General features: G+C 39.3%; 1 protein-coding gene across 2 annotated transcripts in view; it reads left to right on the top strand.

Moving 5' to 3' along the window:
* The window catches only part of KIAA0930 (KIAA0930 ortholog), an 86,116-nt gene extending 67,933 nt beyond the window's left edge, over positions 1-18,183 (top strand). For both annotated transcript variants that reach the window (XM_062592474.1, XM_062592465.1), the window contains exons 5-10: positions 2,081-2,182; positions 2,652-2,792; positions 4,654-4,848; positions 7,035-7,197; positions 9,682-9,837; positions 12,864-18,183. In XM_062592474.1, coding sequence (XP_062448458.1) covers positions 2,081-2,182; positions 2,652-2,792; positions 4,654-4,848; positions 7,035-7,197; positions 9,682-9,837; positions 12,864-12,904 — 798 coding nt within the window. In that variant the 3' untranslated portion in view covers positions 12,905-18,183. The remainder of the gene's footprint in view (positions 1-2,080; positions 2,183-2,651; positions 2,793-4,653; positions 4,849-7,034; positions 7,198-9,681; positions 9,838-12,863) is intronic.
* Positions 18,184-18,676: the final 493 nt, after the last annotated feature.

Genomic DNA, 18,676 nt, shown 5'->3' with positions numbered 1-18,676 from the left:
CTTTCCTTACTGGATTTGGACAGAGGGTATTGAGTTGATATGCCTATCTGAAGGTGAACCTGAATTGTAGGGATGATTGTACCCACACACATTTTTTTAATGAGAAACTTTCAGGATATATCTGTAACGTGTACTTTTAGGGCTATTAAATGGTAGCCTAAGTATCGGTTTATCTCTTGGTGCTCAGTGACAGGACAAGAAGCAACAGGCACAAACTGAAACACAGGAAGTTCCATCTGAACATAAGGAGCCTGAGCTCTGGAACAGGTTGTTTAGAGGGTGTGGAGTCTCCGTACTTGGAGATACTGAAAACTCAGTTGGACGAGGTGCTGGGCAACCTGCTCCAGGTGACCCTGAGCAGGGGGATTGGACTGGGTGACCCCCGGAGGCCCCTTCTCACCTTAACAGTTGTGTGATTCTGCAATTGTTTGAGATTCTTACCCTTTCTATCTTAAAATTGCTCCATCACCATGCCAAAGGCTTTTATCACTTGCTCATGTGTGGCTTTCAGTTGACACACAGTTTAGCATGGTAGAGGAGACTGAAGAATGAGCATGGATGAGACAGGAATAGGAAGCCCTAGGTTTCTTCTATCAGTTGCCAATAGATCTTCCAACACCTTTTTCCAATTGGCAGAAATTCTGTTTTAAAAAGGCTTCTTTTGCACAAACTGTTTCTCCTAGACATTTCCATTCCTTTAGCTCATTCAACTGCTTGTGTGGCTTTACCTAAAATAAGCCACAGAGTTTTTTATCCTTTAATTTTGTTTCATTATTTTGAAATCAATTGTTGTTTTGCCTACAAGGAAAGCTAGCAACACTGATTATTGGTATTTGTAATTTGCATTAACTGGGTGAACAATTCCCTTCTTTTGTTGTTGCTAAGACACCACGTTTACACAACTGACATAAGCCTTTTATTTCTCATTGTTGTTTCATGTTTCCTCTGTGTACAAGAAATTCATATTTCACCCTGAGTTAATTCTTGCAAAATTCCTTTGATAAAGAGGAATCTGTAAATATTGTGTGCAGATGTGAAAAGTGGGAAGAAGAGACCTGCCCAAAGTGTATGGGCAACATTCAAAATACAGAGGGGTTTTGTTCCTAATTCCTAGCGACTCAAACTGTGAGACTGCTTTTAAATTTTTCTTTGCGTCTCCTTTTACAAGAGACACCTAGAACATATGAAATTCATCAGCATGTACCAATAATGTTTCAACATTATGAAGTTGGTTTATGGAGGGAGACAAAGCAATTCTGTATACTGTGGAAGGTGTATTTGTATTAGAACATTTTCACTGTAACGTGTACCCCTGAGGCTGTTCATTTTAACTGAACCAAAGCCAACTTTTTTCTTAAATCTATATTACAGCTTTTATTGTTCTTGTTTTAGAAAACATATATTATCCTGCCAGTGCGTAGCCACATACTGAATAGTAGAAACATTGTTCAGGACTCTGATGTGCTGTACTACTCCAGAACTATGACAGATTTACTGTGTTCATACTAGTAGTGGAAGATGGAAATGAAAAATTAAGTGCTGGTCTACATGTCCCATTAAGTAGCAAACAGTAACAATGGACTTCACTGTACAAACAAATAATATTAGGTTAGCTGTTCCACAGTAACTTTATTGCTGAGTGAGTTTTTACTCTGCAGCACACTGTAGTAACTTAGAAGCATCTCAGGATTGTTTTCGGTGTTAACAAGTAGGAGACCTTAGCTTTACCACCAGGTGGTAAGAGGTTGGGCACATACATGGATGTTTATTATGGAACAGCTGATGCTTGGTAGCTTACATGTCAAAACTCAATGATCTCAGCACTCTCTGCCTTTGATGTCTTTGTAGGCCATTGCTGGCACAAGTGAGAGGTTCTCTCATTATTGCAACACAGGCTGGAGTCAAAAACCATCTCAGCCTTGCCTGCAGGATGTCCAACATCTCTAGCATAAGGCAAAATAGTGCCTGATTGAGCAGTGTTGGACGATGGACTTTTGGTATTGCTTGTCTCATATTCAGTGTTCCTATTTCTGGCTACCTTTAACTGAGAAGATGTAACGTTTTTCAAAATCTTTCTCAGCAAGTGTTCGCATCTCCTAGCAAGCACCCAATGGACAGCAAAGGAGAAGAGTCAAAAATGAGCTACCCCAACATATTCTTCATGATTGACAGTTTTGAAGAGGTGAGTTTCTTGCTGCAGCAGAGCTTTGTCTTATTCTAGCCTTCTGTCCCAAGTGGTCGTTTCCTAGGTATCTTTCGGGCAAATGTTCTTGGCCAGTTGAGAGTTTGCTTCCATGAGTTTTTGTAGGGCCAAGTCTGTGAGGGTTTCTTTTTCTTTTGAGCTTTTTCTTACATAAATGGGTTTGAGATCTAAAATTAGAGCTGAATTTTGGCATTTGTGTGTCTTTATGATAGGCTGAAGCAGGACAGGCTAGCTGTGAGTACTGCTTAATCTAAGATGTGATCTGCAGTGAGGAGGGCCTGAAGGCCATGTGTTTTGGAAGGTCTAGAGTGGAGCCTACAGCTCCCTTGCTTTCTTTTCTTTACATTGAATCTACCCTGGACATAGGGAGAATTGTGAGAAACTAAATATGTTTGAACTTTAACAGCTGTGATATTCCTTCAAGTGTTTTGTCTTCTGTCCATGGCAGGTTTTCAGTGACATGACTGTGGGTGAAGGAGAAATGGTTTGTGTGGAGCTGGTGGCCAGTGACAAAAGCAACACCTTTCAAGGGGTGATTTTTCAGGGGTCCATCCGCTATGAAGCACTCAAGAAAGTCTATGACAATAGGGTAAGGCACTTCGAAAAAATAATCTCCTTTGCAATGACCGCATAACCGAACATGTTTCTTTTAGTGCTACTGAAGCTGTTAACTTTCTGTCCCATTAGATCATCTGCATCATAGCCTATCCTTTTGACTTTGAAAGTTACTTGAAAGCAAGTGCTTTTGGCTCAGACAGCTGAGGTTGCTCGGATCAGGGTATAATATGGTGTTTATCGGAAGGAATGAAGTTGATAAGAACCCAAGAGCGTGGCATAAGAATGGATCTGAATAAAATGAGTTCTGAGAGCCCGTTTGTTTTCTGAAAGATAATGGATATTTGTAATTGTCTTCAGAGGAGGAAGATGTTACAGGGAGATTTCAAACTCTAAGTTCTTTAGCGCATTCTACACTTCCAGTTATTTTCAAAACACCAGTATAGTTTCACTGACACAGGTGGAAACTTTCTTTGCTTACCTATAGAGATATGAAATGCCAACACTTGCAGTTTAGGGTTCTGTACTTATTGCTGAAGCTGAGAGTACAAGAAACAATGAACAGCCCAAACAGTTTGCTCTGAAAACAATCCTGAGGGATTTAAAACAAAACAAAAATTAATATCTTCTGTGACTGTGAACTCCCTCATCTCCATTTCTTCCTTCCCCTTTGAGAAGTCCTGAGTAATTTCCGCTTCTCCCTTTGTAAATGTAAATCATTCATACTCTTCTAAGAGTTTTTTCCAGAGAACCTGAAACTGAAATTGTTTCTCTACCCAACTATTACCTTATGGCAGCATGCAGTTGGCAGGCAGGTTATTAAGTATACAGGAATGCAGAATTGCTAAAGATGAAATAAGGAGAAAGCCTTGCAATGGATAAGCAAGGTTTGGTGTGTTAATGTCACCTCATAGCTGAGGAATGTCCTGTTTGACCACACTGCTATTTCATATTGTTTTTTTAGATGAAATAGAATTGTTAGATCTTTAAATACTGAATCACAGACAAAGGCATAACTTGAGCTGATCTACTTGCATTTTCATTCTTAATAGAACAAAGTTCTCTCTACTTTTGAAGGTTGCTTAATTTCAGAAGTCTTTATCAATTCCTACTACGGAAACATGGTATGAATTGTGTTATATTATGAACAAACTTGGCCCACTCAGATAATAAACTACTGAAAATTGTGGTAAACTGCTGAAATTTATGGATAAGTTCTACTCATTTCATTAAGCAAAACCTTGTTTATTTTCATATTGCTATGTTCCCGTTTCCAGTTTTCATCTGAATTTTCAGTTCAGTTATGTTAGTTGGAAATTGAGCCCTTTCATCTGTTGAGAGGGTTCAAAGATTTTTGGTGTTTTGTGGTGAGCAATATGATACAGTTAAAGAACCAGTGCTAACACAGTTCATGCTTGGTCATAACGGTATGGATGCAAAAATGTCTGAACTGACTTACCACAAAGTAGTGCCGGAATTGTGTGGTATGCCGTGCTAGTTTGGGGGAGATTCTGTGAGTGTCTGTTGATTTTTAGACTCAAACTGGTGTCCTTGCACAGACTGTGAGTTGTGCATGTGTGTGCCTGTGTCCCACCATGCCACACTGTGTGGAAGTCAGGACACCAGTGTTTTATCTCAGCTTGCCATTGGATAACACTGCTTTTTGGGTAGCTGAAGGAGTTGATTCTTCTGAGCCTCCTTTTTTTTTAATCTGTAGAATTGCCTCAGTCTTGGAAATCACTTCATGGATTATGGCTTAAAATGTGCTATATAAGAATCAATATATCGATCGTAAGCTGCTGTGTTCTTGACTTAGACTAGCACCTTCAGAGAATGTTACTTTTTGAAACATGGAACTATTACCTGTGTTTTTCTCCTATCTTGGTGCATTGTAGGTGAGTGTTGCAGCTAAGATGGCTCAAAGGATGTCATTTGGCTTTTATAAGTATAGCAACATGGAGTTTGTCCGAATGAAAGGACCACAAGGGAAAGGACATGCAGAGATGGCAGTGAGCAGAGTTTCTACTGGTGACACCTCGCCATATGGGACAGAGGAGGATTCAAATCCAGAATCCCCGGTGCATGAGAGAGTAAGTAGTAGACAGAAATACTGACTTAAAGTTAAGCATGAATATATCTTGCTTAAAAACCAGTGGATGGACTGTTGGGATTCAATCACATCAAGGTTCTAAAGTTAGTTTTGTATGTGTGTTTTGAATATATTCAGTATGTGTAGATGGATTTTTATTGCAATTTCCCTTGAGCAAATGCCGAATACAGAGATGACTGGATGATTCATATTTCCGGAGGAGTGTTTTATTGAAACAACAGTGATGTTGATGCCAGGGAAGACAATGATTCTGCCTATTTTCTATGAAAATGAATAGATTCCATTCCTATACAAGATAGGATTTACCAAAAAGTGTAGAATTAGTATATGATGTAGATTGTTCAGTAAACCTCACGGGAAATGTTACATACAAGAGATTTTGCCACCAGTGACTTCAATGTGAAGCCTGTATAATGTTAGAATAAAAATTGAGGATCTAGATGCAGTATTTAAGCATATGTTTAATTTTAAGCACAAGTATGATAAAATGCTAAAAATGCCGATTTGGCTCTTTTTCAGTTCTAAGTGTTGTTTCAATGAGTATGTTTTGCCTAGTTAATGAGGATTAAACAAATTGCTTTAAAATACCTGTACAGATGTGTCCTGACCCAGGCAGGGTAGTTACTGATGGATTTTAGTCTATTTTCCTGCATAATATAGGCAACCTATGTAATTCAAAGGAGGCCACCAGGACTGCTTCAAAAGGTGTCTGTGCAAGCTGCAAGTTTTTTGTTTCTTGCTTTCCAAAAGGCAAACTGAGCTGCGAGCACAGAGCCCACTAACTAGATGTAGGTGTTCTCTACCATATAGTTACAACCAGGGGAAGTCAGGGTTAGAGGAGCTTTCTGCTCCTCTGGCTCCAAGACTTCCAGTGCTTCTATTTGATAATGTATTATCATTGCTTTTCTGGCAATGGTTTTAATGGTGATTTATCTGTTATTGGTTTCTCCCTGCATGGATGATATGAAATTGCTACAAGATTAAAAATAAATTGAGGCAAGCACAAACTGAAGATCAGGTGCACTGAAGAGAAGATCATTTGACTGGCAAAATGCTTCTGAATTTTTTTCTGCAGCAGTGGCAGAAAGATGACATGGAGATATTCTTCAGTGCAGCACCAGCTTGACAGGCTTGGTTGTCATCCTCACTCACATGTCATTTCCCCCCTTAGTCATATGGACGGATATGAGCAGTATGAAACCTCAGACCAGGAAGAATTACAGAATTGTTAAATTAACTTTGTGAAGAAGGAGGAATAAGATAGGAATTGCTCATCTCCATTAGCAGAGTAGTTTTGCAGTGGTGTCATTTTTTCCCCTCATTTGAAGGGGAATTTTAAAAATATTACTAGCAAAAATGGCACATAACCACTTTATTTCAGGAAGAATTTCAAATGGATCTGGTCAGCTATAATTGTGATTTACCCAAGAGCAGTTGCCTTCCTGAAGGAAGGATCTGTCTGTAGCTTCGTGCCTAACTTATATTTCACCATGGACAATTATGTCGTATTTGTCATCACTTAGGCCACTGAGGATTTGGTTAGCCTATCACTTTGTTTTTCTCTAGCCTATAGAGAAATAGAATACAATTGTATGTTGACTTTACTTTTGCATCGACATTGTGGGTTAGGTAATTACCTTGTGACCCTGCTTCACAGAAACACCATGAGCTTCTACATGTAGCATCTCTTTAATCAGGGAAACAACTACTGTATGTTTACCAAAGGAATGAAGATGGACAATTTTAGTGTGTCTAGTACTCATATTAAATCAAATTTCTGAATTTTAACATTCAAAAATAAAATAAGATTGGCATTCTTGGTGCCTAATCAAGTAATTAATCTATATTTTTCCCTTGTGAATATGAACCCTTATGCACCATGATCACATGACAGCTCTGAAAAGAGAGGTATTCACAACACAGCTGAGGGTGGTGATTTATCAAAATATTTTCATCTTGATGAACCTCTTGAAGTTGAGATGACTGCTCAGCTGGCATTCTTTCATTGACTGCTCTGATAAAAACTTCTAGCTAGATGTTGGTCGTGATTCTGATTTTTGCACATGACTGCCTTGTGCCACATATTGGGATTGATTATTTGTTATAGGAAGCGTAAGATTTTTTTAAACAAAGCAGTCTTCAATATTTCTTCAATTTCCCTTTCAGGTCACTTCTTTCAGCACACCACCAACCCCAGAGCGAAACAATCGCCCATCCTTTTTCTCCCCATCTCTCAAGAGAAAAGTGCCCCGAAACCGAATTGCTGAAATGAAAAAATCCCACTCAGCAAATGACAGTGAGGAATTCTTCAGAGATGATGATGGTGGAGGTGAGAGAAACAACATCGGCTAAACTGGCCTCTCTGGAGAGAGGACAGGGCTACAGAAAGGGATTCCAATGCTGGATTCTCCCAAAGGTTTACGCTGTGAAAAATCCAGCTCTGCAGAAAGTCAAATGCCTCTGCCACTCTGAAAGTAGTTACTTGCAGATGTAACACCCTTTTCAAAGCTGGAGACCAGCAATTCCTACACATGTTTAAAAATAATCTCTTCCTTTTAAACAGGAGATGTATTTGAGAGAAACTTTAGAATGGTAAGTAGGAAAGAGCCCATTCTTCCAAGTGAGCTCTCCCAGAAATCACAAGGCATTGGTGTAAAGCACAGTTGTGGATAAGTCCTCTGAGTTCCCTGAGTGGATCCAGAGCTGATTAACATCAGTGAAGTCATCTATTTTTAGAAATCAGTCATACTGGACCAGCTTAACTAAAATGAAATTGCACATTAAAAAAAAAAAAAGTCTTAAATGAAAACATTTAATTTAAATTCTGTTGTAACTTAAATTGTTATTTCTTCAGGATTTTGTCAATGGAAACCATTCCTCACCTGTCCTTTAATTTGCCTGTTCAAAACACGTTATTTCAGATGAGATGTAATTTAGCTTGCTTAACTAGTCAAAGGGTAGAGCTTGGATCAATTACTAGGTAGTATGGGGAGAAGGGCGGCTCTCCCAGGTGGAGTCCTGTTGTCTTTGATATATTTCTCCTTGTTGTTGCATGATTAGAGGATGGAGTTTAAAACATTTATCCATTCTTACTATTTTTCTTCTAATACATTTACAAAAGTAAGCAACTAAAAATATAAAAATATTGAGAAATGTGGTTTCACCTACAGCTGTAAATGTTTTCACCTTATCTTTCCTGGTTCTAAAAAGATGCACATAATGATCCAATGTTACCATTGTTGTTACTGTACTATTACTACTGTTGAGTGGGAGGCTGGATGAGATGACCTCAAAAATTCCATTTAACCCAACTGGGACTATGATTATGAAAAATCGGTGGTTATTAAAATCCAAGCAATGGAGTCAAGAAGAATTACCAAAGCTGACTTTTTGATAGGAATAGAGGAATATTTTAACATCTTACATCAGAAAGTTAATCTGTTTAAGAATATAACATTTCTAGATGGAGAAGTAGCTAAATTGTATTTCTTTACCAATTCAGAAACCTGAGTTTGCTCAGGAAACTGTAGTGGTGAGATTTGTTATTCCAGGAGCGGAAAAGCTGAGTTCAGTCTCCAGCTGGTGACCGGCTTTCTATAGAAGCTGAGGTATGCTGGGGCATCTTGGCATCATGGGTGGAGAACAGCTTGCTTGTCTGAAGGCTAGAAGTGTCCTGGGCTGGCTAGTGCCGCTGCAGATCTGCCCCTGTTCCAGACAGATGTGCTGAGGGCAGGAACAGCTTTTTATGGTCTTGGCTCACTTTTGCTATGTACAGATGTGGCAGAGCAGGAAAATTGCTCTTGTTCCAGGTATAAAAGTCATGTCAGTCATTCTGACCTGATCACAGTAGGCCAAGAGCACGGTGATGATACGTGGGGAGAGGGCATAGAATAGTTGGCCTTTAACAGCCTTTAATACCTTCAGTGCACTAGCAAGGAAGTAGGAGAAATTAGACTTTCTTCTTGCATTGTTCTGTGCACTGCCAGAGTAGCTTCTGCCACATTTTTTTGTTTGGGCCTCTTTGGTATGATCAGACCCTGCTTTTGAACAAATGGATCCCAGAGCTTGGATCACTCTAGTCCAGAATTGTGTTATTTCAACATTAGCTTTTAGCACTGTGGGTCAGAGCTCAGTTTTCAAAAGTTATGTTTGTGGATCAGTAAAGTAATTATGGCAAGAATGGCGCTGTTGAGGGATCTTAGGTTTGGCTTGAGGAATGCTTGAAGATCTGCAGTAAACTGACTGATTAGTGTTGACTCTCCTCTTGCCTTGCAGATGTCAGTTTTCTCTGTAAGAGAAGCAAATAATTTTTCTTCTGTTACATTTATGCATTTCTGTATGAGTAACTATTATAGGGATATTCTATTTTGTATATGAAGGAAGGCTGGGAGAGGGTTCTGCTTGTGCAGTGTGGTAGCAAATGCTTTATTCTCTCTCTTGACTTGTCCACTGGAGGATGACTGTTTACCATTGCTGCCAGCTGCTGATATAACAATGTTAATGTAAATGGTAAATGCTGTGTTGAACAAGACTTGCCCAAAATAGTAGTAGTGACCAGCATAGAATCATAGAATTGGTAAGGTTGGAAGGGACCTCTGGGGATCATCTAGTCTTCAAACCTTCAAACAAGTGGCCCGTATGAGGATTGAACCCATGACCTTGGCATTATTAGCACCATGCTCTAACCAGCTGAGCTAAACCTAACCCTAGAAAATAAGACTCTCCTTTTATTGAATTTTGGAAACTTTCACTGTATGTTCCAATAAACATGGAAGTACAATCACTTTAAACTTGTTGTCTTCTGTCTTGACAGATCTGCACAATGCAACAAATCTGAGATCACGGTCCTTATCTGGAACAGGACGGTCTTTGGTTGGCTCATGGCTGAAATTGAACAGAACAGATGAAAATTTTCTACTCTATGCACACTTAACTTATGTCACTTTGCCATTGCATCGAATTTTAACAGGTGAATCTAACGTTTATTACCTATAAATAGAGAAAACCATTAGGCTCCCAGGTAGCCTTGGTGTTGGCAGATGAAGTTATTCTTTCTCAGGACTGCAAGATAACTGAATTAAGAACCATCTGCTGGCAGGAACAGGTGGGTCTGAGACCTTTGATTAAGGGAATTATGGAAGGGCAACTCAGGAATTTGGAGTGGTCTTCTTTGGTAATTTTGACTTTTAAAATTGAGCTGTGCGTTAAGAGTTGCTTGGATTGGTCAAAGTGCCCATACGATGCTTATAAATCTGTCAGGTACCCAGTGTCATTGATTAGACCTAACAATGTTTGTATTGTAACATGCATAATTGGAGTCACCTGTGCTGATGATCTAACTCAGGAGTCTGTGTTCACTCAGGAGCAGCACTACTATATGATACCAATGCCTATGCTAATGATGATCTGTTCTGGTAGGACAGTATGGTAAGCTGGCTTTTACAATCTGCAGGCAGTAGTGAAGTTTTGATTTTCATCTAGCTAACTTTAGTCTATCTGCAAATACAGGTGGCCAAGGGAAAACAACTGATCTGTGTGAACTTTATCAGTCAGCAGGCTTTGCTACCTTTGCAGGGATGCAGGTTGCAATATGTGGGTCCCTGTGGGACTCTGAGTTACTCCTGGAAACTGAGAAAACAACAGTGGTTAAGAATTCTCTCATTTGTTTAAAAGCAGTGGTCATTTATTTCAGATAGATATTACTAGTGTTAGTCCACTCTCTTAAGTGAAGCCCTGAAATCCCTTCACTCTGAAAATACTCACTGGCCATCTCAGGTGGAAAGAAAGTTGTTCTTCAGCAGCTCAGCAGTACCTTGGATAAAACCATTGCTGAACACCAAAATCTAGACTGGAATACCCTAGAATAAAGTTATGATCTCAGAACTACTTAAAGTCCTAGCTCTGACCTTGGAAGATCCTTATAACTGTTACTTTCTCTAAGAACTTAATCTCTTTCCTTCTGTTCCCATTCTGCAGGTAAGACGACTTCTAAATATGTTTGTCAGGGCAAAACTATGGACTGGGCTTTTGTTCAGTGCATTCTTTCTCTTGTCTGGATCTAAACAAGAATTCACCTGAAAAGGAAACCAATCTATTATAAAGTGGTTATTACCAGGCTGCTCCTGAAAGGTAGCAAAGAGGAAAAAGGTTCTTGGGAAATCTGTTGTTATTTAAAGAGGTTAATGTGCTACTGAAGGAGTTAGGAAGATAACGTGGATGTGCCTTTAATATTGTAGGTTGTACTATACTAGTGTAATAGTAACAGTTTGCAGTCTTGTCCTCATTTGCAGGCTGAGATCTCAAAGCCTGTTGCAAAAGTACCTTCTTTCCTACTCTGCAGAGAAAGAAACTGCAGCTGGTAAGGTAGAAGTGGAAACTACACATAGCAGAGACGTTCCTATATCATTTGCCCTTTCACTGTATGTGAGGTTGATTTCAAATTAGAAGAAATTACAAATTTCAGTAAAAGGTGATCCTCTGTAATTAAGGTTTGACTTTGAACAGTGTTTCAGCAAAATATATAATTATTCCTTAATACAGTTCTGTTGATACTCTTTCAGCTGTGGAGCTAGAGTTATCAAGTGCATGCTCTCTTTCTCTCTCCTCTCACCACAGGCATTTTGGAGGTCACAGAAGATGTATTGTTCCTGCTGGCATTTAATACTTGCTCAAGTGGGTGGCATGAATGCCTCCACGCTCAAATACTTGCTTTTTACTTGAATGCCTTTTCTGAGATTTAATTTGTTTAACACATGGTTGCAGGTGTCTGTGTGTATCAAGACAAACAAAAAAAGGACACAAAATGTCTGGGCTCTAAGGCAGATTTTTGTCTGCAGTTTTTCCACTCCCAGCATTTGCTTTAGCTTGGCAGATTGGGTGGAACCTATTTTCAAAGCCTTTTTGCAATTAATGCATCTGTGCCACTGACAGCTTTTTAGAAGGGTGAGCATTCTCTTAGGGCAGAGTGAGTGGCAAAGATGTTAATCTCTCTGAATAGTACTAAGAAATTAAAATCATAGGGCCAGTGGTTGCAGGATGTTTAAAAATGTCTGGAATATGTGTGTATTGATAAGATTTCCCAGGTGCTCCAACCCCTTAATAGTCTTTGTGGCCCTTTGCTTGGCTCCAGCATGTCTGTGTTTCGTTCTTTACAAATGTGGCTAGAGCTCTCCAGGACTGTGGATCAATTTTTATTCCTATCATCATCATCTTTGTGCAGGTATATGTGATTTGCCTCTTAAGGCATAAGTCATTAACTTTCCTCTATAGCATGTGCTTCCTTTCATGTTCCTTATTCTCCGTATAGCCTGTAAAAGAGCCTGGCAGCCCAAATTCCAGATATTTTTCATACTGCAATGTCAGCAAGCTGGTTTTACTATCCACATTTGAAAAAGATAGGTGTTTTACAAGTTCATCTTGTGTCATATTTAGACAATACAGAGCTGAGGGCTTACGGCAGCCAAAAGCAACAGAAAAATGTTTTAATGGCAACCTTTTGAACAAAGAATTGTAGGCTTCAGGCTAAAAAAAAGGCATGAAACAGTTGAATTGCTTGTGTCTAGATCTGCAGAGCCAAAATCTCTTTAAGGATCTTGGAGATTGGTGAATTTCTCTGCTCAAGAAGAGAAAAAACCCATGATGGCTGCTGCTGCCACTCATTTCTCTGAAAGATCTCTCCGCTGTCCACATCTGACATGTTGTTTGATCTCAGTATAAATAATACCTAGTAGGTCAGCCATCATCTCTACATCATGGCATATATTTGTGGTTTGCCATCTCAGCTAAGATGCAGCCTGGGAGGGATTGGAATGAGCTTTATTAATACGTCCAGTGCCATGCTAGTTATGTTTTAAATTCCTTTAGTAGTGTAATAAGGGGACACATAAGCTCACAGTGCAGAATTGCATCTCCGATTACTATCTTACTTTCTTATACTGTGGATACTTTCAGAGGTCCCCTGAATTTACTATTTTGTTTTTCCCCTCTCTCCCCTAGATATCCTGGAAGTGCGGCAGAAACCAATCCTGATGACATAGCAGAGAGCGGGGCACTGCCTTGGAGTCTTGTTGCCAAGTGCCTAACCACAGCGGTTTTCTGTGATAGCACTACCATCTAGTGTCAGGAACGCAAACCTCCACAGGAAAAAGGGAAGTCAAAGAATACCAGCCAAACAAAAGTGCCTCTTTCTTCCTTCCTCTGCTGTCGTACACCACCTGCACACTTGCAGTACATCACTTCAGTGTTTCTGACTGGAAGAGGACTTTCAGAAAAACAAAATGAGAAGGGGCTGTATTTAAAACAAATCGATGCTTTATGAACAGTTTGTTACTGTGTTTACTTTATAACTAAGAAACCAACAACATGTACAGAATGTGTTGAACTTTATATTCTTTAAGAGAAACAACTTGAGAATTTCATAATGATGTACTAATGAAAGGCATTCCACGGACTCCTGCCCATGCTCTCCTTGTTGGTTTGGCTTAATATGCGCGTAAACTCATGTGTTTGTTGGGATTCACGAGATGAGAGAATAGCTTACTACTGTGGAAGGTAAAGGAAGAAGATGCTATAACGATACATTGCCATTTTGGTATGTGCAATGGGTCAGTTTGGAGTTTAAAATATGCTTAAAATGTTCCCATTTGTTTGTGTGTCAATGTTAGTAGGACAGGTGAACTCTGCTGACAGATTTCTGTATCTACCAAAGAACAGCAACATTTTCATCCTCAAGAACTGTGTAAAAATGAGCCATTGGGAAAAAGGCTAAAATGTGCTGCTATAGTAAAGCCGAGGTTCGTATCCTGTACTACTGCTGCTTATCTCTGTTAGCTAAGTCGATCTGAGCTCAAGTCTAAAATGGAAAAGTAGGAGGTAGTTATAGGACTTCAGAACTGAAAACCTTACCAATTACCAACATCCTCCGGCATTCGCAAGACTTCAGAGTAAGAAAGATGTCCTTGCAGTAGTGTTTGGAGCTAAGGAGGGCACAAAAGCCGATTAACATCTAGGCAGCTTTCCCAGATTCTTCATTTCCTGGTGATGCTTCTTTGCACTGTAGCGTGCTGAAGCACAAAGGGTTTTCTTTAAAGACAAAAGATATAAATGTGATTCTGCTCTGAAAAGTGACTAAGAATAGCATAATGGGAGGTTGGAACTGTGTGTCAGGAGCTCTCAGGCAAAAAAGCCTTATGTTTACAGGTAAAATGCAGCTTTGTGTAAATGCAGCAGAGTGGGACTCTGCTATCCATGATGTCTGAAAGCTAAATACTGAATGAGTACAGAGACTACTGCAGTCCAATTAAGTGGGTCGAGATGGGAGCCAGTCGATACTTCAGTTTATTTACAACTGCTTAAGTGGCACAGCAAAGGGAGGGTAGCATGTCGCTTAGAGCGTGTGAGGCTCTAGTATACGCACAAAGGGAGACCTGTGGAGAGCGAAGATGCCGTTTTTGTCGCTTTTCAGATTCTCGGCACCTAAGCTCTACCCTTGGCAACACAGTTACCAAGATGGCATGTGCTCTGAGCCTGGATCTTTTTTGTCTCCCTCATACCCAATCATTCCTGAAGTGCTTTGTTATAATTCTCTCGATAGCATCTCATGGCTTAACCTCTCAAATAGGACTGTCTGCTTTTTACTTCTGGCCAGATTCCAGGAAATAGCTCCACTTCAGCATAAAGACAGATTAACTTTATCGTTCAGCCCAACATGATGAACCAAGCATGATAAGGAGGTCTTTTTTTTTGTTGAGGTTAGGCCTGGAAGCAGTCACCATCATGCAGAGGATGACATTTCTAACACTGGCAGCATGAGTGCGTGACAGGGACGGCAGACCAGTTTTTAGCTTGCTTCAGATATGTTGCAGCAGCATTAGAAAAGTGTTCACTTTGGCATTACCAGCACAGCAGCTGTTCATGTTGCAGACTTTGAACTTTGCTCCTTCAGGAGCAAAGTGTGTGTGCGTGTGTGTGTGTGTGCGCGCGCGTGTGTCAAAATGTCTAACTTGAGGCATGTAATCTGGGTGCCTACGCTTCCTACCAAATCCAGAGGGAGAGAAGTGGAACTGAGAGAGCTGAATTGCCCTCTCAAGAAACTGTATAGGCAATCTAGGGGCTTACCTGATATCCTAGGTAGTATGTTTAATGTCAGACAGTACAAATTTTCTCCCTATGTACTTCTCTCCCCACCCCCAATATCTATGCCAAGATATCTAAACCATGGTTCAGCTAGAAGACCCTTTTCCAATCCTACTTCTTAGCCTGTCACTTTCTGCACTTTGATACCATTGGACTGAGCAAAACATTGCAGTTTTCCTTCAAATATTCATTGGGGAGGGAAGGGAGAGAGGTTAATATTTTCACTACTACTGGCAATTGATACGTTTCAGTCAAAGAGCCAGAGGAATAAAAAACAGGAAATAAATTCAAATCAGAACCTGAGTCGTAGGAACCTGAATACTGCTAAGTCTACAGCAGTCGTTTTTAATACTTTCTTGATGTCCATGTAGTAAGACTCGGTAGCTTAATTTCCTTTCATCTGAAATCTTGAACAGGTTTTGCTGCAGAAGACTTCAGAATACGTGGCAAATGAAGAAAGATTCTAAAATAGTACGTTAGTGCAAAGGTAATGTTACAAAAAGTGCAGTGCAGATCCTACATCTGTTATGCAGTGTGCTTTGCTACATCTACAGGGATGAATTCTAGTGATGTCCAGTTTTTGAAGGGCTGCAATATAAAAGTCCTAAAGCGAGTTAGTTGATTTATTTTTATCCTGCTATGGGTACCTTGAAGCCTCACCTTATTTAGTAGAAATGGGCTATGCGTATGCCCAGGTGGGCGGGCATCCATCCATAGGAAATAGATCAAAAAGTCTACTGAATGTCAATAGAGCTTTTAAGAAGTAAGTAGGTATACCAGATATTCAAATACCTTCTCTCTAAGAAACTGAAATAGAGTTTTTAGGTATAGCCCCTGCTGATCACTTTCTGTTATCAAGTGTTAAAAGAAAAAAAAGTGTTTTGTTTTGCTTTTAAATAAACCCTTAATTACAATTGATTGTCCTCATACAGACAGATTCACAGGGAAGATGGTAGAAGTTTTGCCTGTTTGAAGATGGCACAGCTCGAGCCTTAGCATGCTGTTGCTGCACTATACCAAAAAAGAAAAGGGAATGTTAGAAACTTCTGACCTTTTTAATTTGGAGAGTTTTCTCATTCATAGTTCCTAAGCAGTAAACCAATAGATCTTAGCCTCTAAAAGCCACTTAAATATTTGCTGAGAAATAAACTAGTGTGTTCTACATACCATAAAGACTGCAACAAAGTGTAGCAGTTGATGTCTTGACTTTTGGAGTAGCAGCAAGTTTCTTTAGGTATGTTGAGGCTTGATAACAGTTTCTTGCAAGAAAGCACCACAGTTAAATCTGGGAAGCTTTACAGAGCTGTTTTATTTGTTTACAGAATCCCAGTGCATCTCACACACAGTTAATTTCTTCCATCCTTCTGCCCATTCACTTTTGCGGGAGATCTGTGGCTTATTGCTTGAACTAGCCACAGAAGGTGTGTATTGACAGGTGTGAAATGCAAGGTTGTAAATCTTTTCAACCTTAACAGATTTTCACTGCTGTCAATCTAACAAGTAAAAAGACTTTTTTGTTTTCTTGGAGGTTTTAAAGAAAACCTCTTAAATCAACTATTTTGTATTAGCAGATTATTGCTCTGCTTTAGAGACCACAGCGTATGTGAAGTTGCGTTCTCTCATTGGCAGCCAACACAGGATGGGTTCCAAGTCTCCTCTTAAAAGAAGCCATTTTTAGAAATGTAACAAATCTTTCAGCTGTCTTGGCTGATCCAGTTTGTGTGAGGTTGTGTTCCTTCTCTTTTTATTCCCTTGCTCTTCATTGTTTACAAGGTTTGAGCATGTTGGGATGTGGATCACTGTCGCATGCGGTTTTCCACTTCTGGGCACAGTGCGCTTTGCTGAGAAGAGAGTAGTTTTTAAGGGTGATGTTTCAGAGTCAAAGGGTTTTCCCAAAGTATATTCTTATACCAAGCTTTAATTTAAAAAAAAAAAAAAAGGTGAAGTCCTTGGCTCTGTAAATGGATTTCTGCTGGCAGACTCTTATGTATATTCTAGTCCCTGAAGTTCTGTATGGATGTAAAGGCCACTTAAAATACACTTTTAAACTATTAAACTGCTTCTTGCTGGTTACTAATTTTTCACTTTCCCAGATGATTGTTTGTAATTTTATAGCCTAAAATTCCCTCTTGTTAAAGATAGATAAAATTTTCAGAAGTGCCTAAGCAGTGTTGTTAACTAGCGGGGCTTAAGAACAAATTTTTGTTTAGGAAATAAGTACTCTTAAACTCTATCTGTATTGTGTGTAGCAGCATTGAGAAATGACAAATTCAGAATTCTTGGAAGAACTGGACTCACCCTTCACACTAGAAAGATTCTCATGGTCTCCGGAGGTCACTAAAAGCTCTGGAAAATGGGTTTCTTGTGATCACAGCGGTCAGATATCTGTGAATGCCTTATCTTGTATTGTGAGATATGACTGGAAAAAGTATGTGGCATTGGTATACAGAAGTTCTCTGTCAAAAATAGGAGCAGTAGAATCAAGGTAAAAGTATTGTTCAATAAGTAGCTTTTACACCAAACCTTAAGTGAAAAAGTGTTTCATACCAGAATGTAGCTGTATGGATGCTTGATCAAGATAATACAAGGCTGCAAGTAGGTTACAAGGTTTAATGTTCTCTGTGTAAATATATAAATATTTATGCACATGTTGCATGGTTTGTTTGGGGTTTTTTGGCCTCATTGATCATCAGTATTGATTTAAAAGATGATCAGTTGAAAAATCATATGGGCACTGTTCCTGAGCCCTCCGAACGAGCAAGGAGAATCTTTGTGCACCAAAAATGGAATTGACTTTACGTATGGCAGCAGCAAAGAAAGTGTGGGACTCTGCAGCCAATAAAGAGACCTCTTAAATGACCATGAGTTTTGTTAATAGTATATTATTATTATTACCATTTTACTAATAGTTTCTTTCCTTTTGTGCCTAGTGGTGTTTGAGTTTGAATGTATTCTCGGCTGGTGGCAAGCCTGAGCATTGAAATAACACTCTGTGGCACTTTGGACAAAGCCCAACTTTCTGATAATGCTTGTTGAATCTTTTAATGATCAGCCTCTAACAACTACACATTGTATAAGGGAGAAGAAGTTAAAGGTCAATGTACTCCTGAACTGATTTTAAAAGGCTTGTTTTGTTTTGTTTTTTCCATTAAATACTGGCATTAAAAAAAGTCTTTCTGAACTGATACGTGTTTTCTTTTAAACTCAGTTATGTAGCCATTAACAACCAGGTTCTTGTAGAGTACAATATAGAGGCTGATAGCTATAATAATTTCTTCCTGATAAATTTAGGAAAAACTTTGATACAGGTTTGTATAACACTGTTAAAATGAGATTACTACTTAGCTAACTGTTTATATTACATTAAATTTTATTTACTAACTTTGTATTAGTTTTAGTTTAAAGACTTGCAAGGCACTGCATCCCCTCTCTCCTTGATTTTTGTGACTATCAATTTAAAGTAGGATTGTTCAGGAGATTGTTTTAAGTAAAAAACAATCAAAATGTAGCCCTTGTTTAAGCATCACCGGTTGGGTATAAGGCGACTTGCTGCCTTGCTGTCAATTCCATTTCAAAAAACTGCAGATCAGGACTTTTTTTACAAACCACTGTGTGGTTGTCACATGTGCACTAAGCAGCATATAGCTTGGGGAACAGTGATGTGCTAGGCAAAA

This window comes from Rhea pennata, chromosome 1 (genome assembly GCF_028389875.1).
Source record: "Rhea pennata isolate bPtePen1 chromosome 1, bPtePen1.pri, whole genome shotgun sequence".
NCBI lineage: Eukaryota > Metazoa > Chordata > Aves > Rheiformes > Rheidae > Rhea > Rhea pennata.
Note: the sequence above shows the minus strand (reverse complement) of the source record. Positions and strands in the feature narration are given on the sequence as shown.